Source organism: Hippopotamus amphibius, chromosome 17 (assembly GCF_030028045.1).
Source record: "Hippopotamus amphibius kiboko isolate mHipAmp2 chromosome 17, mHipAmp2.hap2, whole genome shotgun sequence".
Lineage (NCBI taxonomy): Eukaryota > Metazoa > Chordata > Mammalia > Artiodactyla > Hippopotamidae > Hippopotamus > Hippopotamus amphibius.
In genome coordinates, this window is record NC_080202.1 from 38185205 (window position 1) to 38205844 (window position 20640).

Below are 20640 nucleotides of genomic sequence, written 5' to 3' on the forward strand. Positions count from 1 at the left end.
AGTAGTTATGGCTCAAAGGCTCCAGAGCACAGGCTCAGTGGTTGTGGCACAGGGGCTTAGTTGCTCCGCCGCAAGATGTGGGATTTTCCAGGACCAGGACTCGAACCCGTGTGCCCTGCATGGGCAGGCGGATTCCTAACCACTGCGCCACCAGGGGAGCCCCAGCCTCGGATTTTATGGGTCCTGTGTGGTGGGAGGCCTGATTGCCCTCTGGAGCCCCCTGCCGGTTTTCTGGGGGCATTGCCAGGGCCAGAGGCGTGTTTAGGAGAAGGTTGGGGACCCTCTGGGGGGGACTGAGAACGATGGGTAGGGGTGTCCAGGCCTGAGAGAGGCTGCCCCCGGTGCCGGCGGGAGTGGAGCAGGGGGCTCCCGGCCGGGCTCCCGGCGGGCAGTGGGATGGGGTCCCCACTGCTGTCCGCTGTCTGCAGCTTCCAGGGCCCCCTCGGGCTCCGGGGGCGGGAGGGCAGGCCTGGCTCTCACCCCTCCCCCTCCCCCTCTCCCCCTCCCCGTGTCTCCCTGCAGAAAGCGGGCGGCGGCCTGCGCCAGTGGAAGCGGGTGTACGCCGCGCTGCGGGCGCGCTCGCTCTCGCTGAGCAAGGAGCGGCGGGAGCCCGGGCCGGCGGCGGCGGGGGCGGCGGCGGCCGTCGCAGGTGAGGACGAGGCGGCGCCCGTCTGCATCGGCTCCTGCCTGGTGGACATCTCCTACAGCGAGACCAAGAGGAGGCACGTGTTCCGGCTGACCACCGCTGACTTCTGTGAATATCTCTTTCAGGCTGAGGACCGGGATGACATGCTGGGCTGGATCAGAGCGATCCGAGAGAACAGCAGGGCCGAGGGCGAGGTGAGGGCCCGACCCGGCCCCAACCGGGCCAGGGAGGGCAGGGCCGGGCCCGGGCGCCCCTCACCTGCCGCCATCCTCCCTTCACCGCTCTGAGCCTCAGTCCCCTCTTGCATAACGTGGGCTGACAGGAGTACACCTTACAGCTCTGCCCCCCGAGGGTTTGGTGTGAAGAGATCGTGCACGGGACAGTGGCTCACAGAGGACCTGGCGTCCTTCGTGTGCCGTGACTGGCAGTAACAATAATAGCAGTCGGGATGACAGAATTATTATTATCGTCCTTGTTATGACTGCCTTGGGCAGGCTCTGGCACAGAGGTCAGCTCCCGGCCAACCTCAGTCCCTTGCTGGAGGTTCGGGAGTCGGGGGGTATCCTATGGAATTATTACAGAAAGACGTGCCCCTGGGCCAGAACTGTGGCTGGCCCCTCTGAAAGGGCTGGCCCCTCTGAAAGGGCTGGCCTGTCTGCAGGGGCACGAACACATTGACCTTGGGAGGAGGCCAAGGGGATTGGCCTCTGGCAGCAGGCAGCAGGGCTTGAGCCAAGGGCTTTGGCAGGGACTCCAGGAGAATTTTTCAATGGCGCCCCCTCCTGGGCAGCTGCAGCTGCACACCCGGGGCCTGGGCTGGGGTTTCTGCCTCCATTCACCCCCTCTTGCCAGTGCCCACACAAAGGTATCTCTGCACACCTGCACAGAGTTATGGGGGGGTCCTGAGCTTGGGGGCTGGTCTCTGCCAAGAAGATGGTGGGCTTGGGCCCTGGTCCAGACGTGCACCTACTCTGGCCACGGGTAGAGGGGAGATAGTGCACGCGGAGGACATGCCATCTCATTGAACCAGGCTCTGCCTCCCCAGGACATTGTCTTTCCTCATTGCAGGGAGGAAAGCACATGAAATTTGGGGCCCTTTTCTGGGCGGACTGGCTGGGCTGTTGCCAACAAAGCACGATCTGAGGATCCCAAGTCACTTTCATTATTGCAATAGCTGCCCCTCATGGGGCACCTCATCTGTGCTTTGCTGGGACTGTGATAAGTGCTACGTGCGTAATTCTGCACCCAACCCTGAGGCTGCCATATTATCTCCCCCATGTTACTGCTGAGGAGACTGAGGCTCAGAGAGGCTAAGTGGATTACCCAAGGTCACACAGCTGGTGAGGGGGTGCTCAGGAGTCCAGCCCTGGTCTTTCTCGCTCCAGGGTCTGTACCCTCCAGCTGGCAGATGGAGGAGAGGGGAGGCGAGGCCAAGGCAGGGGCCAGGGAGAAGCTCTGGGTGGGCTGGCCGTGGACACTGATGGGGTCTGCTTTCTCTTCCCCCTCCTTCAGGACCCCGGCTGTGCCAACCAAGCTCTGATCAGCAAGAAGCTTGATGATTATCGCAAAGTGAGGTGAGGCCCAGCCCTCATGGAGCAGTCCTGGCCATGGGGTGGGGGACACCGTGGGCAGAGGCCATCCTCCCGGCCCACCTCCAGAACGGAGGGCGGCCTCCGAATTGCCCTCTGCTGGGGGCAGGGAGGGTGGCAGGGGTACTGAGGCCTCCAGTCCCCAGAAGGGCATGGGGGGGATGGAGGGGAGGTCTGAAGAAGTGGGAGGCCAGGGCAGGTGGCATGCTGGGTCACCCCAGTGAAGACCTCTCCTCTTCCCTCTTCCCACACAGCCATAGCTCTGGGCCCAAAGCTGATTCGTCTCCCAAAGGCTCTCGTGGCCTGGGGGGCCTCAAGTCTGAATTCCTCAAACAGAGTACAGCACGTGGCCTCAGGACTCAGGACCAGCCTGCAGGGAGCAAGGGTAGGAAGGTGGCTGCTAAGGGGGTGGTGTGCACGCATGCATGTGGGGAGTTAGCTTGTGGGTCTGCATGGGAGCGGAGGGCCTATGTGTGTGTGTTGGGCTGTGTGTGTGCCTGTGGGTGTGTGCCACGATTATCCTCGTGTGTCTGCTCATGTGTGTATGCCTGTGAGGGTCCGGGGGCCCTCAGGGTCTCAGGGCCTGGAGCCTGATTTCCCTCCATGACATCCCAGCTGCGTGGTCCTCCAGTCTCTGCTTGTGTCCCTCAGGAGCAGGCAGCCTTTTCTATCTTCACACACTTTTGGCCATTAGAAAGTTCTTCCTTTGGTTGTATCAGAACCTATGGCACCTACCTTGTGGTTTTAGCCGTACAGAAGTCCTTATATTACTCTGAGGCCTCTCTCCTTCAGGGTAAACATCCTCATCTCTTTGGCCTTCTCTGTGGGGATATTATACTTTCCCATCAGCCCTCAGCATCCCAGTTGCTTCTTTGAGAGAGTCCCCATACATCCAGTGTGTGAATGTGGTATGTGAGTGTGTGTGACCAAGTGTGGTGGCTGCTCCTCCCCAGGCCCCCAGCTCACCCTGCCTCCCTCTGCCTCCCCAACCCCAGATGACAATGTCTCCACCCCCAAAACCCCCTGGGGCATCAACATCATCAAGAAGAACAAGAAGGCAGCCCCCAGGGTGTTTGGGGTCCGACTGGAGGAGTGCCAGCCTGCCACGGAGAACCAGGTGGGTTCCTGCCATACTCCAGAGCCGCAGGGAAGGGGGGAGACCCAGGCACAGAGGGTCAGAGCTGCAAAGGACTTTGGAACCAGCTCTGCACCGCATCTTACAGACGCAGCTGGGGAAGCAGGCCTGGGAGGGAGCAGCAGAGCTGAGACAGAGCCCAGAACTCCTGACTCCCAGCTGGTGCTCCTTCTCAGATTACTGCGAGGCTTTGGTGCGATTTCCAGCTCCCAGACTGGAGACAGTGAGAGCCTTTAGTAACCACCTCCCAGCTGGGGTTCTGGCCTTGCACTGCCCCCATTTTGTCTTCCCCACCTCTGGCCCATTCTCTGGTGGAGAATGCTGTTTTTTTTTTCTTTTATCGAAGTATAGTTGCTGTACAATTGTATATGTTACAGGTGTACAATGTAGTGATTCACAATTTTAAAGGTTATACTCTATTTATAGTTATTATAAAATATTGGCTATATTCCTTGTCTTGTACAATATATCCTTGTGGCTTATTTTATTCCTAATAGTTTGTGCCTCTTCATTCCCTAGCCCTATACTTCCCCTGCCCTCTTTCCTCTCCCCACTGATAACCACTAGTTTCCTCTCTATATCTGTAAGTCTGCTTCTTTTTTTGTTATATTCACTAGTTTGTTTTACTTTTTAGGTTCCCCATATAAATGATATTATACAGTATTTGTCTTTCTCTCTCTGACTTATTTCATGTAGCATAATGCCCTCCAAGTCCATCCATGTTGCTGCAAATGGCAAAATTTCATTCTTTTTTATGACTGAGTAGTATTCCATTGTATATATATATACCACATCTCTTTTATCCATTCATCTTTGATGGATATTTAGGTTGCTTCCATATCTTGGCAATTGTAAATAATGTTGCTATGAACATTGGGTGCATGTATCTTTTTGAATTAGTGTTGTTTTATTTTGGGGGTGATATAAACCCAGGAGCGGGATTGCTGGGTCATATGGTAGCTCTATTTTTAGTTTTTTGAGAAAACTCCATACTGTTTTCCACAGTGGCTGCATCAATTTACCTTCCCACCAACAGTGCACGAGGGTTCCCTTTCCTCCACATCCTCGCCAACATTTGTTATTTGTGGTCTTTTTGATGATAGTCATTCTGACAGGTGTGAGGTGATATCTCATGGTTTTGATTTACATTTCCCTGATAACTGGCGATGCTGAGCATCTTTTCATGTGCCTGTTGGCCATCTGCATTTCCTCTTCAGAAAAATGTGTATTCAGTTCTTCTGCCCGTTTTTTAATCACGTCGTTTGTAGTTTTGTTTTGTTTTGTTTTGTTTGGCCGTGCCATGCACAGCTTGTGGGATCTTAGTTCCCTGATCAGGGGTCGAACCTGGGCCCCCAGCAGTGGAAGTGCAGAGCCTAACCACTGGACTGCCAGGGTCATTCCCAGGTCATTTGTATTTTTGATGCTGAGTTGTATGAGCTGTTTTTGTATGTTGGCTATTAATCCCTTATTGGTTGATCATTTCGTTTACAAGCATTTTCTCCCAGAGCATGCTCTTCTTATTCTTCCTAACACCCCTGCCCTGCCTGTGTCCCCAGCGTGTCCCCCTGATCGTGGCTGCGTGCTGTCGCATCGTGGAGGCACGGGGGCTGGAGTCCACAGGCATTTACCGAGTGCCAGGCAACAATGCAGTGGTGTCAAGCCTGCAGGAGCAGCTCAACCGTGGCCCTGGGGACATCAACCTGCAGGATGAGGTGAGTGCAACTGGGGGGTCGGTCTGTGGAAGGAGGGCCAATGTGGTGGGTGTCTGTTGTGTTCATTGTACCCTGTGGGTGTGCCTGGCACTGGGCAAGGGCCCCAAGGTGGGCAAGATGCGACTTACCTTTGCAGCCCAGCCATGGGGAGGGGCATCACCCCAGCTGCAGCCATGGCCTGGGAGCCCAGAGGCAGAGGCTGGCAGGTGACAGTTTTTGGGGCCTTGAGGATGAATAGAGTTCACGAAAGCCAGGACAGGGCAGTCCAGGCAGAGGGAACAGCCTGGGGAAAGGCGTGGGCCCCGAAGGTTTGCCAGCAGTCACCACAACTTCTCTGTAAAGGTAGCAAGTATTCCAGGCTTTGGTTACCACCTGGTCTGTTGCAAACCCTCCTCTTCCTTGTCCTCTTCCTTCTCTTCTTTCTCTTTCTTCACAATCTTTTAAAATTGCAAACCCCATTCTTAGCTCAAGGGCCACACAAAAACTGGATTTGACCTATGAGCCAAGATTTGCAGGCCCCTGGTTAGAACGGGAGTGTATGGTGTCTGTTGCAACGGCCAGCAGCGTGCATGGCTGATCAGATGAGACAAGACCAGCTCGGGAAGTGATCTGACAACCACACAAGAGTTTGCAGCAGGTTATAGTAACTATAAATGGAATATAACCTTTCAAAATCGTGAATCACTGCTATATACCTGAAACATATAATACCGAACATCAACTAGACCTCAATAAAAAAAAGATGTTTAGATCAGGAAAAAAAAAATTACATAGAAGGGCTCTTGTTCCAGTTAAGATAGAGGAAGCACACTCGTCCAGTCTTTCCTACTGATTACATCTAAAAAGCCTGGACAGAATATATGAAGTAACTATCAAATAACTTTGAAAGGTGGATAACAACAGACCAAGGAGGTAAAGTGCAACATTCCAAAGAAGATCAAGGCCACTCCCGAAATGTCTGTCCCGTCCTAAAATATTTCTGTACTTTTATTACAACTTGTCATTTCTGTTATAGAGAGAAACGTTAATATCTCTAAACAATGTTTGTGATCCTGCCCTGGATTTGTCTAGAATTCTCTGTCAATCATCTCCTCTTTCTCTTGTGCTGTGAACTGAATCGTGTCCTCCCAAAATTCATATGTTGAAGCCCTAACTCCGAAGATGAGTGTATTTGGAGATAGGGCCTCTTAGGAGGTGATTAAGGTTAAATGAAGTCATGAAGTCAGGGCCCTGGTACGATAGGATTGGTGTCCTTGTGAAAGGAGACCCCCGAGAGCTGCCTCCCTCACCCGCTCCATCTTGTGAAGGCACAGCAAGAAGGTGATTGCCTGCAAACCAGGAAGAGAGCCCTCACCAAAAACTGAATGGGCTGCCACCTTGTTCTTAGATTTCCCAGCTTCCAGAGTCGTGAGAAAAGAATTTCTGTTGTTTAAGGAAAAAAAAAAAAAAAGAGTTTGCAGCAGGTTATATATCAATTATATCTCAATAAAGCTGGGAAAATATCCAAATAAATATTTCAATTAAAATAAAAGAGTTTGCTGGTGTACCCCCCCCCCCAAAAAAATAAAAAAAATAAAAATAAAAATAAATAAAAGAGTTTGCAGCAGGGCCAGTGTTTCGCAGAATCCTAAGGTTCCCCAGAGGAGCTGTGGGAGGCCAGGAACAGGTCAGGATCCCCCCACCCCATCGTTACTTGAACTAGAGTAACCTGTTTTGCTCTGTCTGCTTTTTTATGTTGATTTTTTTTTCATATGGGGTTTTCATGTATCATTTTACTTGACAAAAGGGGCTCTGCTGGAAAAGATGTTTTAGAAAACCATGAATCTGGGCAGTGAAGTCCCATGAGTCACATACTCTGAAGCTGTATGTGAACATGTAAGACAGTCTTCCTGCCCTTGGGAACGAGCTAGGGAGACAAGATGAGTACATGTGAAATAATGGACCAGAGAAAATGCTGGTTCTCATCAAGGACCAGATTGTGTAATGAGGAAGGAGAGGATGCTGGGGGCTGGAGCAGGTGTTTGAATCTTTGCAGGATGACTAGGAAGGGGCAGGTGAATAGGAAGACAGTCCGGGCAGGGGGTGATGGCATTTTCCAAAATCCCAGGGAAGGTTCTGAGTGTCAGGACAGAGAAAGGACCCACCTCCTGGGCTTGTTAGTGGGGAGGGTGAGGCCCAGGGCAGGGGACAGAGGGCTTTTGATGGCTTCACTAAAACCTTTGACCTTGAGCCAATGGACAATAGGGAGCCTTTGATGGTTCTTCAGCTGGGGAGACATAAATGAGAGTAGGGTTTGAGAAAGTAGTGCTTTAGCTTATGCCTAATGGATATGAACGAGGGAGGCCCAGAGCAGGGCGTCTGAGGAAGAAATTACCGATATTGTGGGAGAGGTCAGGAGGACTTGGTCGTCCCTAGGGGAGGGGGTAGGGAGGATGGGAGCAGCTCTAGGAGTTGGCTGCCTGAGAGGGAGGAAGGAGAAGTAGGAAAGAGCCAAAAGTTTGAGCTGCAGGCTGGTGGTGTCTGTCCCTGGCAGACCTGGGGAGAAGGGCAGGAGAGGGAGGATGTGTCAGGTCGTGGCCCCATTGGACCTGGGGTGATGGTAAGTCACCCACGTGGGGGGATGCATAATCAGGCACTAGACCGAGGGTGGACTGGGGAGTGGGCGTGGGCTCCCGCTGGGCATGGAGGTGAGACGATGGAGGGAGCTGCTGTCTGGGGAGACTGCGAGGGCCAGGCTCTGAGTGGGACAGAAGGGGAGGGCAGCTCTGGTGAGGCTGGGGATGGGGGGCAGATGCTTATGCATAGGAGGGATCAAGAGGGGGAGGGCAATTCTGGGGTCTAATGTACAGCGTGGTGACTGTAACGAAGTATCGTCTACCTGAAAGCTATTAGATCTTAAGTATTCGCAGCACAAAATAAAAGGTGACTATGTGAGGTGATAAACGTTTTAATCAGTTTGACTGTGTGAATCATTACACAGTGTATAGATTTATCAAATCATCACATTGTGTATCTTAAATATTTGCAATTTTTATTGGTTAATTGTACCTCAGTAAAGCTGGAATAAGTAACAACAAAACAACAGCAGCAGCAGCATTATTGCCATCCGTAATTTGTTTGTGAAATTCATCTTTTGTTGAAAAAATCTAGAGAGCGTGTATTTTTTACTGCTGTTTCTGTTTCATGATATAGATATTCTGCAACAGATTTATGTATTCTTTAGTAGTTAAGCATTTCAGTTGTTTTCAGTCTTTAGCCTTTATACATTTTTCTCCTATGGGAAAAGATAAAAATAAAAAAGGATAGGGCAAGGCCTTGGGTTCGGCAGCTGGGAGATGAGAAGAGCCCACACATCAGGGCCAGGAGACAGTGGAGAGAGGTGGGCAGGAGCTGCATTGGGTGCAGGTGGGTGTGCACATTAGCTGGGCCTCATCCAGGGAGAAGAGGGGCTAGGGTGGGGCCGTGCCATGTGTGTTCGGTGTATGATTCTGTCTCAGACATCAGTTGGTGTCATTTGTCGTGGGGAGTGCTAGAAGTTAAGCGTTGTGTGCATTGAGCCTGTGGATGGTCTGGCATTAAGCTGTGGACTCACTGTAATGAGTGTGTATATGGTTGAGTTGTGTGTCTTTGTTGGGGGTATGCTGTTGCATTGTGGACATGAGTTATTCTGAGCAGTTCCTTTCAGGGGAGTTATCCTTGACTTTGCACGGGGTGATGGTGCCCCCTGGTGGACCTAAGGGACACTGACCCGGCCATTCTTCATTCATTCGTGTATTCAACAACCATTTATTTACATCAGAGTTTCTCAACCTTGACATTTTGGGGAGAATAATTCTTTTTTTTTAATTAATTAATTTATTGGCTGTGTTGGGTCTTCATTGCTGCGCATGGGCTTTCTCTAGTTGTGGAGAGCGGGGGCTACTCTTCGTTGTGGTGCACAGGCTTCTCTTTGTGGTGGCTTCTTTTGTCATGAAACACAGGCTCTAGGCACATGGGCTTCAGTAGTTGTGGCACACAGGCTCAATAGTTATGGCTTGCAGGCTCTAGAGCTCAGGCTCAGTAGTTATGGCCCACAGGCTTAGTTGCTCCGTGGCATGAGGGATCAAACCTGTGTCCCCTGCATTGGCAGGTGGATTCTAAACCACTGTGCCACCAGGGAAGCCCCTGGGCAGAATAATTCTTTGGTGTGGGAGGTTGTCCTGTGCACTGGAGGGAGTTTAGAAGTATCCCTGGCCTCTGTCCACTAGATGCCAGTGGCACCCCCCGGTTGGGTTGTGAAAACCAAACGGTTCCAGAAACTGCTAAACGTCCCTGGGGGGCGGAGTCGCCCTGGTTGAGAATTCATGATTTAGAGCATTTAAGTGCCAGGTGAATAGGGCTGCCTAGGTGATAGGAACGCAGCGGGAATAAAACACACAGGATCCCTGCCCCTCATGTGGCTTAGAGATCCGCCCGGGAAATCGGCAGGAACAAGGAAACTTGTTCATGTCATAATGTGTACAGTAGTGATCAACTGTGGTAAGTGCCACGGAAGAAAAACGTCAGGGCTGTGATACAGATGACAGGCAGTGGTGATGGCGGCTGTGCTGCAGCAGTCAGGTCAGGGAAGGTCTCTCCAAAGAGGTTTAGACTCGGGAGGAGCCAGTCGTGTGAAGGGCAGGGGGAGGCGGGTTCTCGTGCAGGGAACTGGCAAGCGCAAAGGGCCTGAGACGGGCAGGGGCCAGGCATGAACGTGAGCTGCGTCATGGATAAGAAGAGGGGCCCAAGGATGACTCCCCTAAATGGGGAGCACTGGGAAGCAGGAGCTGGCACCAGCAGGCTCTTATGGGGATGGGTTTTACTCACTTCTGTCCCCCACAGTGCCTGCACCAGGGAAGGTGCCTGCTCCTTTCTCTGGGTGGACAAATGTCTGAGCCCACTGGGCTGGCTGGAGCAGGGGGGCACTGGGGCCAAGTGGTCGAGGGGCTAGGACCTAGCTGGGGACTCTCCTCTATTGTGATGAGTCTTCTTAGCCCAGAGATCCCTGGTGTGGGCAGAGCTGGGTGTGAGTGGATCCCAGGGAGGGCCCGAGTCGGGCTGGACTGGGCTCTAGGGCTGGACTGGCATGGAGGTGTGGGCACCTAGGTGGGGCCTGGCTGGTGCTGAACTTTGGGGCCTGGGGGTTTGGGCACCAGGGCTGGGTCTACCTGTGGCCTGACGTCGTTGCCCCCTCCCCAGCGCTGGCAAGACCTCAACGTGATCAGCAGCCTCCTCAAGTCCTTCTTCCGAAAGCTGCCTGAGCCCCTCTTCACCGATGGTGAGTAGGGGGCGGAAGTGGAGGCCGGGAGGGGGAGGGAACACCTGTCTATGCTGCATCCTGACCGCTTTTCAAATTGGGCGTGTTGGTTTCGGAGTTTTCATTTTAATACAAAAGAAACACGTGCTTGTAAAAAACTCAGGTAGTACAGATACGAATAAAGGAAACACAGAGGTCTTTGTCATCCTCCCATTCCCTGTCTGCAGAGAGTATCCTAACACTTTCTGAGTATCTACTATGTGCCAAGCACTACTCCCTACAGCTCCATGAGGTAGGTACTATTATTTCCCCTCTGTAAATGAGGAAACTGCGGCACAGAGGCTAAGTGACTTGCCCAAGGCCACAGAGGTTGCAAGTGTCAGAGCTGGGATCCAGCCCGAGGTGTCTGGCTCCAGAGCCCAGTCCTGGGCATTTGCTGAGCTGCTTATCAGCCGTGCGTTGTGTTTCCTTCCGGACCCTCTAACACGTGTGACGAAGACGCACACGCACACATAGGGCTTGGAGTTGGGCGGGTTCAGTGACATGCGGGTAAACGTTTCACGTCTGGCTCTCGAGGGAAAAGAGCAGTGATGTGTAGCATTTTCCAGTTTCCATGGTATAAATATTCCCACCGTGGCTTATTTCAAACTCCCGATTTGCTGTCACCAACATGAGAGACCAACACAGCTGGTTGTCAGGAGCGCTTGTGGGCGAGCGGCTGCAGCATGCCACCGCTTGAGCTCTTAACAGAAGGAGGCTGGGAATTTTGAGATTCATTCCCGTCAGTACAAAGAGCTCTACCTTGTTCTTCTGTTAAATCAACCACATGGTATTTCATAGCCTGGATAGACTGTAGTTTGTCTAATCACTCCCCTACTTCTGGATATTTAGGTTGTCTTTACATTTTTGCTACTTCAACACATGTTACAGTGACTTTCCTTGACTATGTCCCTGCATACCTGGACCAGGGTCCCGGAGGTAGATCGCTAGACATGGAATTGCTTGGTCAAAGTCCTGGAAAATATATATATATATTTTTAAAGGTTTTTTTAAAATTAATTTTATTTATTTATTTTATTGGCTGTGTTGGGTCTTGGTTGCTGCACACGGGCTTTCTCTAGTTGCGGCGAGCGGGGGCTGCACTTCCTTGTGGTGAGTGGGCTTCTCATTGCAGTGGCCTCTCTTGTTGCGGAGCACGGGCTCTAGGCGCGTGGGCTTCAGTAGTTGCGGCACATGGGCTCAGTAGTTGTGGCTCACGGGCTCTAGAGCGCAGGCTCAATAGTTGTGGTGCATGGGCTTAGTTGCTCCGCGGCATATGGTATCTTCCTGGGGCAGGGATCAAACCTGTGTTCCCTGCATTGGCAGGCGGATTCTTACCCACTGCGCCACCTAGGAAGTCCCTTGGAAAACATTTTTGAAAGCTGAAGTCAAGCTGTTCTCCGGGGAGGTGGACCTAGTTCACACTCCCACTGGCAGCGTGAGAGATTTTGCTTCCCCACATCCCTGTCAGCACTGGATGTTATTCATATTTTAAACTTTTACTAATCGGAGAGGGGAAATGGCATCTCACTATCGTTAACGTTTTCATTTCTGTTATTGCTAAGAGATTATCTTTTCATTAGTTTATTGGCCTTTGCTATTTCCTTTGTAACGGCTCGTTCAGACCATGCGCCCATTTTGCTACTGGGTTCTTGGTCTTTTTTTCCTATTGCTTTGTAGGATACAGGTTCTTTGTATATTATGGATATTAACCCTTTATTAGTTTTTGCAAATATTTGCTCTTGGTCTGCCATTTGCCTTTTAACTTTTCAGTAAAACAATTATTTTATGTGTAGTCAAGCTGATAACCTTGTTGTTTTAATTAATTAATTAATTAATTTTATTGGCTGTGTTGGGTCTTTTTTTGCTGTGTGCGGGCTTTCTTTAGTCGTGGTAAATGGGGGCTACTCTTCATTGTGGTGTGTGGGCTCCGCATTGCCATGGCTTCTCTTGTTGCGGAGCAGGGGCTCTAAGCACATGGGCTTCAGTAGTTGCAGCACATGGGCTCAATAGTTGTGGCTCACGGGCTCCAAAGGTCAGGCTCAATAGTTGTGGCACACGTGCTCAGTTGCTCTGCAGCATGTGGGATCTTCCTGGAGCAGGGATCAAACCCGTGTCCCCTACGTTAGCAGGTAGATTCTTAACCACTGCGCCACCTAGGAAGCCCAAGCTGATAACCTTTAATGGATTCTGTCTCTCATGCTGAGGAATACTTTATGATTATAAAAATATTTTCTTACTTTTCCTCAATATTTTAATAACGTTTGCTTTTGGCTCTGTAATGCAATTAAATTTGTTTGTGTATTATGTGAGCTAGAAATGGATTTATTTTCGCACACAAGATAACTAACAGCCCCAGGGACATTCTCGACGCCTCCATCCTTCCCCACTGACTTGAATGCTGCCTTTATCACACAGTAAAGATCCACATGGCCTGTTTCCTCTCTTTCTATCCTGATCCTTCATCGCCCTTCCCTGTCAGTTCCATGCTGCCTTAGCCATGTATCTCATAGTATGTTTCAGTATCTAACAGGGCAAATCCTCCCTCATCATCCTTCCTTTAAAGAATATTCATGGCTATCTTTGAGCATTCCCTCATCCAGATGAATTTTAGGAGAAACTCACCACATCCCATTTTTTAAAGTTCCCCATGGACTTCTTCTGAAGGGAGTTACGGGAACCCTGACACAGATGGGGAGGGGTATTTGAAGGCTGAAAGGCCCCTCCCTCTCTCTAGGTAACCTTCTCTTTTCTCTTCCAACCTGTGGTGTCCTTGTCCTGGAGGCTGGGGCAGGGACCACTTTTCCAGGATCAACAGGCAGCTGAGGTCTTTTTCCTTCCCAAACACACACAACCTGGCCGACTGCAGATCAGGTGTGCGCCTGAGGTCCGCTGTGGTGGGTTTGGTCACGTGACCACAAGGCCACGGGGTCCCCCCAAACTGGAACAGCCTCGGCACAAAATGCGGACCTCCCAGCAGGGCCTCCTGAGTCCAGAAGCCCACCTCTCTAAAGAGTCCTCACTGTGTTCTAGGCAAATACAACGACTTCATCGAGGCCAGTCGCATTGAAGACTCGAGGGAGCGGATGAAGGCGCTGCGGAAGCTGGTACGGAGAGGGGCGCTGCTGGGCAAAGGGCAGACTGGACGGGGCGGCACCACTGCCCCAGGGGCACGCGCCCGGTGCCACCAGTTCCCTCTGTGACCTTGGCGAGCCCTTCTCCCCTCGGGGCCTCCGTTCCTCCATCTACACGAGGGGGGCAGTTAGAGGGTCGATTCCAGACCCCCTGAGATATGGTGGCAGAGCCCCTTTGGGGTGTGTTCGGGAGGCAGAGGCCATCACAGCCTGGTCCCACTCCCCTTCTTTCTCTCGCCCAGATCCGGGATCTCCCGGGACACTACTACGAAACACTCAAATTCCTCGTGAGCCACCTGAAGACCATTGCCGACCACTCAGAGAAGAACAAGGTGGGTGGGGGCTCTGATGTGGAGTGTGGGGGAGGGAAGCCTGCCGGGGTCGCCTCAGCACATTCCAAACTCCTCCAGGTCAGATCATCTCAGGCCCCTCTGGCCACGCCCTCCTTCTTGAGGGTCATTCTGTCCCTACACTCCCCCCCACCGCATACTGGCCAGTGCTTCTCCCTGGAGAGCCGTCTCCTGAGCTCCTGAGGGTCTTGCAGAGACAGAGAGCCTGTCTCCCCGTGTCTGATGGAAATCTATCCGCTGATCTAGCGCGGATCCCTCGTGTAGCTTTTCCTAAGCGACCCCCTTATATCTTCTGATTCTGCAGGTGGCGGGGCTGAGGGGAGGTATAGGATTTCTCCCAGTCCTAAAATACCCCTGGAACTTCCAGTGGGTTCTGACACTGGCTTCTCCCACTGCTAGCACGGTGTGGCTGTGCAGGTGGGGAACTGCCCACAGGTGCCGGGCCTGGGCTGAGTGGGGCTGAAATCCGGCCTGTCCTCTGCTTACCAGCCTCTCCGTGCCCCGCAAGGAGGCATCCAGCCCCTGAGCCAGGGCCAGCTCGGGAGGCGGTCAGGCTGGCGGCCTGAGGGCCCGGAGTGAGGGAGGCCTGGGGGGCTGGAGGTCAGGGCTCACGGGGGGCGGGGTTGACACTGACCTGCTTCCCTCCCCTGCCCAGATGGAGCCCCGGAACCTGGCCCTGGTCTTCGGGCCAACGCTAGTGAGGACGTCCGAGGACAACATGGCAGACATGGTGACCCACATGCCTGACCGCTACAAGATTGTGGAGACGCTGATCCAGCACGTAAGCAGCCGCCCTGGCCCACGTGCCCCAGGCGCCTGGCTCCCGCTCGCCTGGGTGGATGTGCTCAGAGAAGGGTGAAGCAGCTGAAGAAGATGCTGCTGGGGTGGTGGGTGCCCTTCAGAAGCAGTAGGCTGCCTTTTAAGGCCAGACGGGAATGGGTCCTGAATCCCTGTCTTTCTGGGATGTTGCATCCCCAGTAGGAGAATCAGGAGACCCCTGAGCTTCCAACATGCGTGTGAGGGTCAGAGGGAGGGGGAAGGTCAGGGAAAGGTGCTGCCAGGTTGGAGGGCAGAAGGGGTGAAAGAAGGGGTGCCTTCAGAAGGTGGCCCCCAGGAGAGGTGTCCTGGCAGAAACGGGCCGACTGGTGCAGAGGTAGGGACGGAGCTCTCCCTGCAGGCCCAGTGAGACTTCAGGGAGAAAATGGTGGTGCCCAGGGTAGGAGGCGGCGGGTGGGGCAGGGGGCATGATGGGCTGGGACAGGATCCTGGCTGCGTGCTCTGTGTGTCTCGGGCTGGTCACCTTCCTTCTCTCCGCTGCTTGGAGGCCCCAAGAGCCGGGTGTTTCTAAGGATTCTCATTATTAGCCACCATGGGCTGAGAACCCAGAGTGGCCAGCAGAGGGCGCAGGAGACCTTGGTTTTCCAGAGCCAAACCCAGGGCAGCACCACCCCCTTCTGGCGTGCTCAGGGGTGTTTTTATATATCATAGATTTTTCCGTTTCCAAATCTTGGTGTGGCCTGTGATCTAGTCCACAAAGAATGGAACCAGAACCCTCCTGCCAGGAGAAATAAGATTGGCAGCTGGTCAGTGGAAGGGAAACCTCAGCCCCCTCACCCCATAGACAGTTTAGGAGAGGGAAACTGGGTCATGTTACTCCCATTTTACAGATGAGGAAACTGGGGGGTTCAGAGAGACAAAGTGATTTGCCCAAGGTCACACAGCTTGTAAGTAGCAGCCCCAGGATTTTAAGCCAGGTTGTCTGACCAAAGCCTGTGCTTTACTCCCAACCGACTGGGAGGTCTGACACCTGGGGCTTTGGAGAGAGGGAGACTGGTCAGAGTTAGGCAAGTGAGGCCATGGGTAGACTTTGGTCATGCTGGCTGGCCTTGTCTACTTGTTTCCTTCCTTCACTGCGTGTCAGGGCTCTGAGCCGTAGGAGGGTACGTCAAGGTCTGTTCTCACTCTAACAGTGGGACCACCAGCCCGGAGGCCCACTCCAGAGCTGTTGGGGAGGCCAGGGCTGCTGGGCAATGTCAGGGATCCTGATGGGGCCTTGGTCTGGGGAAGCTTATCTCTCTTGGAAAAGTTCAGCTCCCCAAACCAACAGGGAGCCCTTGGGGTCCCCATGAGCATATGCTTTGCGGAGAGGGCAGTGGGGACAAGAGGGAGACTGGCCCCCTGGCTCCTAGTGAAGTCCCAGGGAGCCCAAGCCCTGTGGTCAGCTGGAGTGTCAGGAGCAGCAGCCTTCAGGGAGAAGGGAGGCCCAAAGTATGTCCACTGACCCTCCCCAAGGGCCCCAGGGGGGGTCCCTAGCCGACAGCGGCCCCTTCTCTGAGCAGAGTTGGGGGAGGTGGAGCACCGGTCTCCTTCCTAGGTGTAATCCCAGCCCCAAGCCTAGTGCCTGGCATATGGCGAACACTCAGTGTTTGTTGAATGGATGAATGCATTGCTGTTGAGGTTATGCCAGCCTGGGCTTTCCCGCTGAGGAGTTCATTCCTAGGAACTGAGTGTGCAGCCCTCCATTCTCTGCCCCCTTGGCATCAGAACATAATCAGCCCTGCATGATTGTCGAGGGAATGAGCTGCCTCCTCATTCACATTGAGCCCATTGAGCCCGCCCACCCAAGAGGCTCTGTAGCCAGGGATCTGGGTAGTCACGAGCCCAGGCAGGGTGGGACCTGTGGCCTGAGTCCCTGGCCAGTCAGTGGACGGTTGGAGTTCGTGGGGGACATGACCTCCTGCTGGGAGTTTCAGCTGCGACCATCACCTGGCCTCCCTGCCTGGGGCTTCTGTTTTCCGTGGAACTCTTGGATAGCAGACCTGGAAGGGGCCTTTAGACAGCAGACCCGACCTTGCCTTGTACAGAGGGTGGACACTGAGGCATGGAGAGGAGTGGTGACTTGCCCGGGGTCACACAGCAAGATAATGGCAGAGTGGAGATGAACAAACCCGGCTTCCAGCTGCCCAGCAGCAAGTTAGCAGCCAGCTCCTACTCATGTTTACTAAGTCAGCTGGGACCCAAACAAAGCCCCTGCCAAGGCATTTGTTCATTTATTCACTCAGCAACACGGTGACTCCTCTTGTGCGTACACTGGGATTTCTCAATCCAGCACTAGTGACCTTTGGGGCCAGATCATTCTTCTTTGCTGGGGGCTGTCCTGTGGCTTATAGCATGTTTAGCAGCATCTCTTGGCCAGATACCAGGCGCATCCCTCCACTTGTGACAATTGAAAATGTCTCTGGACATTGCCAAATGCCCCCTCGGGGGACAAGGTCACCCCAGTTCAGAAGCACTGATGTAGAGGTTCCGGGCACTGCCTCTGGAGCCAGCCTGCCTGAGGTTGAACCCTGGCTCTGCTACTTATACGCTGTGTGGCCTTGGGCAAGTACTTACTCTTTTCGTGCTTCGTTTCCTCACCTGAAAAGTGGAGATAATAATTAGTGCTCACCTCCCAATGCTATTGTGAGGGTTGCATGAGCTGTCATCTGTAAGGCAGTTAAAACGCACTGCCTTAAAATGCACTGCCTGGCAGGTAGTGTTAAGTAAGAGTTAGCTACTGAGGTTCCCTGATGGTCCCGTGGTTAGGACTCCACACTCTCACTGCCAGGGGCCCAGGCTTGATCCCTGGTTGGGGAACTAAGATCCCACAAACTGCACGGTGCAGCATCCCCCCCCCCAATCAAAAAAAGGTTAGCTATCATCATCTTCACCCCCCCCCCCCATCGTCATCATTATTCTCTGCCAGATGCAACGGCAGGTGCTGGGAGCACAGAGGTGAATGGAACTCAGGCCCTGCTCAGAAGGCATCACTTCTTCATGCTCTGGGCTGTGTCCAGGGAAGCCCCATGGAAGGACCCAACCCAGCCCTGGATGTAGAGCTGGGACCATAGTCAGGGAGTTTTTTGAAAGACACAAGGAATTCCCAGGTAGAGGGAACAGCATGTGCAAAAGTAGGGTGCATGAGCTAGGATGGATTCTTCCAGAGAAGCTTGGGCCACCAGGAAGCTGTAGACTTCCGGGTTCCCAGAGCACTTTTAGGTTTCCTCAAACCTGAGTTAGAGGCTGGCTTCTTAGGGCTTCCTCTGGTCACCCTGTCTCCGGGGACTGCGCCTTTTAATAATAATAGCTAACATTTATTATACACTAATGTATTGTACTAAATGTTTACATACGGTATATCTTTTTTGTTTTTATAAATTGAGATGTAATTGACATACATTATATTAGTTTCAGGTGTATAACATAATGATTCAATATTTGTATAGATTGTGAAGTGATCAGCACAAGAAGTCTAGTTAACATCTATCACCATACACAGTTACAAATATTTTTTCTTGTGATGAAAACTTTCAAGTTCTATTCTCTTAGCAGCTTTCAAATATACAATACAGCATTATTAGCTATAGTCTCCATGATGTACATTACATCTCCATGACTTCCTCATTTTATAACTGCAAGTTAGTACCTTTTGACTCCCTCCACTCATTTCGACCACCCTCCACCCCCTCACCCCTGGCAACCGCTAGTCTATTGTCTGTATCTATGGACTTGGATTATTTGGGTTTTTTTTAAATTCCACATATAAGTGTGATCATACAGTATTTGTCTTTCTCTGTCTGTCTTGTTTCACTTTAGCATAATGCGCTCGAGTTTCATCTATGTTGTTGCAAATGGCAAGATTTCCTTTTTTTATTGTTGAATAATATTCTGCATGTGTATGTGTACACACACACACACACACACAGAGTATATACACATTTTCTTTATCTACTCATCCATCGATGGACACAAGTTGCTTCCATGTCTTAGCTATGGTGATTAATGCTGCAGTGAACATGGGGGCACAGGTATGTTTTCAAGTTAGTGTTGTTGTTTCCTTCAGATAAATACCCAGAAGTAGAATTGCTGGATCGTATGGTAGTTCTGTTTTTAATTTTTTGAGGACCCTCCATACTATTTTCCATGGTGGCTGCACGAATTTACATTCCCACCAACAGTGTGCAAGGATTCCCTTTTCTCCACATCCTTGCCAACACTTGTTATTTCCTATCTTTTAGATAATAGCCATACAGTATTTTATTTTAGTCCTCACCACAGTTTCAGAAGTAGATAATCATATATTATGCCCTTTTTAAAGATAAGTAAATAGACTTAGGTAATTTACCTGAGGTGAACTTGAGCCCGAAGTGACTGACTCCAGATCTTGCATTTCTCCCTCATCCTCTCTCACTCTTTTCTTTTCTGTCTCTTCCTTGTTTCTCTTCTGTCTTGTTTGAGTTAATCATATGCCTGATTATGATGAATAATAACTGAGGTTCATGGCCCAAGGTCATAATCAACCTTGCAAGTCTCCTTGTTTCCTTGCTTCATTCCAAAGCCCACTCTGCCCACCCTTCAGTAATTACTACTCTAATAGGTTAATGTGTGTATTTTCAATGCACCTTTATATGCTAATTTTAAATATAAGGATATCCTTAAATACATATAACATTCTGTGAGTTTTAACTTTCAATTAGTGAGCTTAGCTCATTTACTTTTTTTGTAATTTCGGTACTGTTAGGACATTTCTGCCATCTTAAATGTCATTTTCTGTTTACCACATTTTCATTTTATTTCCTGTTTTTGGTCTTTCCTACCTTGCTTTGGATGGGTTGATTTTATTTTCCTGATATAAAACTTACACAATTTATAAAACCCATACTTACGTTGAATGATATAATTGCAAAAGCCTGTAGTTATGTTTAATTTTTACTATTAATTTCTAAAGCATATTAGTATCCACGTCTTCCTCCCACCACATCTAAAAGCCAAGTACCTTAGTGTACTGCTTTCACCTGTCACTGGTTTCTCCCTCTGAATTTGAATTCCAGATTGTCATGGGTATACTTTGTGTGTGTTTATATATGTGTGTGTGCATCATTGCTTAGTTTGATAACAATTTACTTCTCTATGCTATTATCCATCCTTACTTCTTAGAACTTCTTGTTCTGCCCTGAATTCATTTCTTTACTTGCTTATGTAGTCAGTTAAGAGAGTCTTCGTGTAGCAAACTTTCTGATGTCTTAGAATTGCTTTATGTCACACTCAAATTTAAATGAGAGTTTAGCAAGGTATAAAATTCTATGTTCAAAATCCCTGCATTAGGGCTTCCTAGGTGGTGCAGTGGTTGAGAATCCTCCTGCTAATGCAGGGGACACGGGTTCAAGCCCTGCTCCAGGAAGATCCCACATGCCACAGAGCAACTAAGCCTGTGAGCCACAACTATTGAGCCCATGTGCTGCAACTACTGAAGCCCATGCTCCCTAGAGCCCGTGCACCGCAACAAGAGAAGCCACGGCAATGAGGAGCCCACGCACCACAACGTAGAGTAGCCCCTACTCACCGCAACTAAAAAGAGAGCCCGCGTACAGCAAAAAAGCACCCAACACAGCCAATAAAATAAATACATGAAAACAAACAAAAAAACTAAGTGGCATTAGTTATTATGTTTACAAAAAAAAAAAAAAAATCCCTGCATTAGTAGTTCAGAAACACATCAAAAATATTACTTCCTTGTCTTCTTGTGTCTTTTGCTGCTGAAAGTTCTAGTTAAAGCTGATATGTGTTCACCTGTAAGCAATCTGTTTTTGTTTTTCAGAAAACTTTTAGGGTTGTATCTTCAAGATTCTCAAATTTCCCAAAATATATTTGAGTGGGATTTTTACTTTATTTTCTATTCTGTTTGGCATTTATGAGAAAACCTTTGCCTACCTCCCCTGGG

The 20640-nt window shown here is 50.9% G+C and overlaps 1 protein-coding gene across 5 annotated transcripts in view; it reads left to right on the forward strand.

Moving 5' to 3' along the window:
- ARHGAP23 (Rho GTPase activating protein 23) overlaps positions 1-20640 on the forward strand; it is a 72354-nt gene that overhangs the window by 42202 nt on the left and 9512 nt on the right. For all 5 annotated transcript variants that reach the window (XM_057715048.1, XM_057715047.1, XM_057715046.1 and 2 more), the window contains 9 exons: positions 523-840; positions 2159-2220; positions 2490-2620; positions 3231-3352; positions 4927-5082; positions 10300-10378; positions 13430-13503; positions 13773-13862; positions 14536-14661. In XM_057715048.1, the coding sequence (XP_057571031.1) occupies positions 523-840; positions 2159-2220; positions 2490-2620; positions 3231-3352; positions 4927-5082; positions 10300-10378; positions 13430-13503; positions 13773-13862; positions 14536-14661 (1158 nt within the window). The remainder of the gene's footprint in view (positions 1-522; positions 841-2158; positions 2221-2489; positions 2621-3230; positions 3353-4926; positions 5083-10299; positions 10379-13429; positions 13504-13772; positions 13863-14535; positions 14662-20640) is intronic.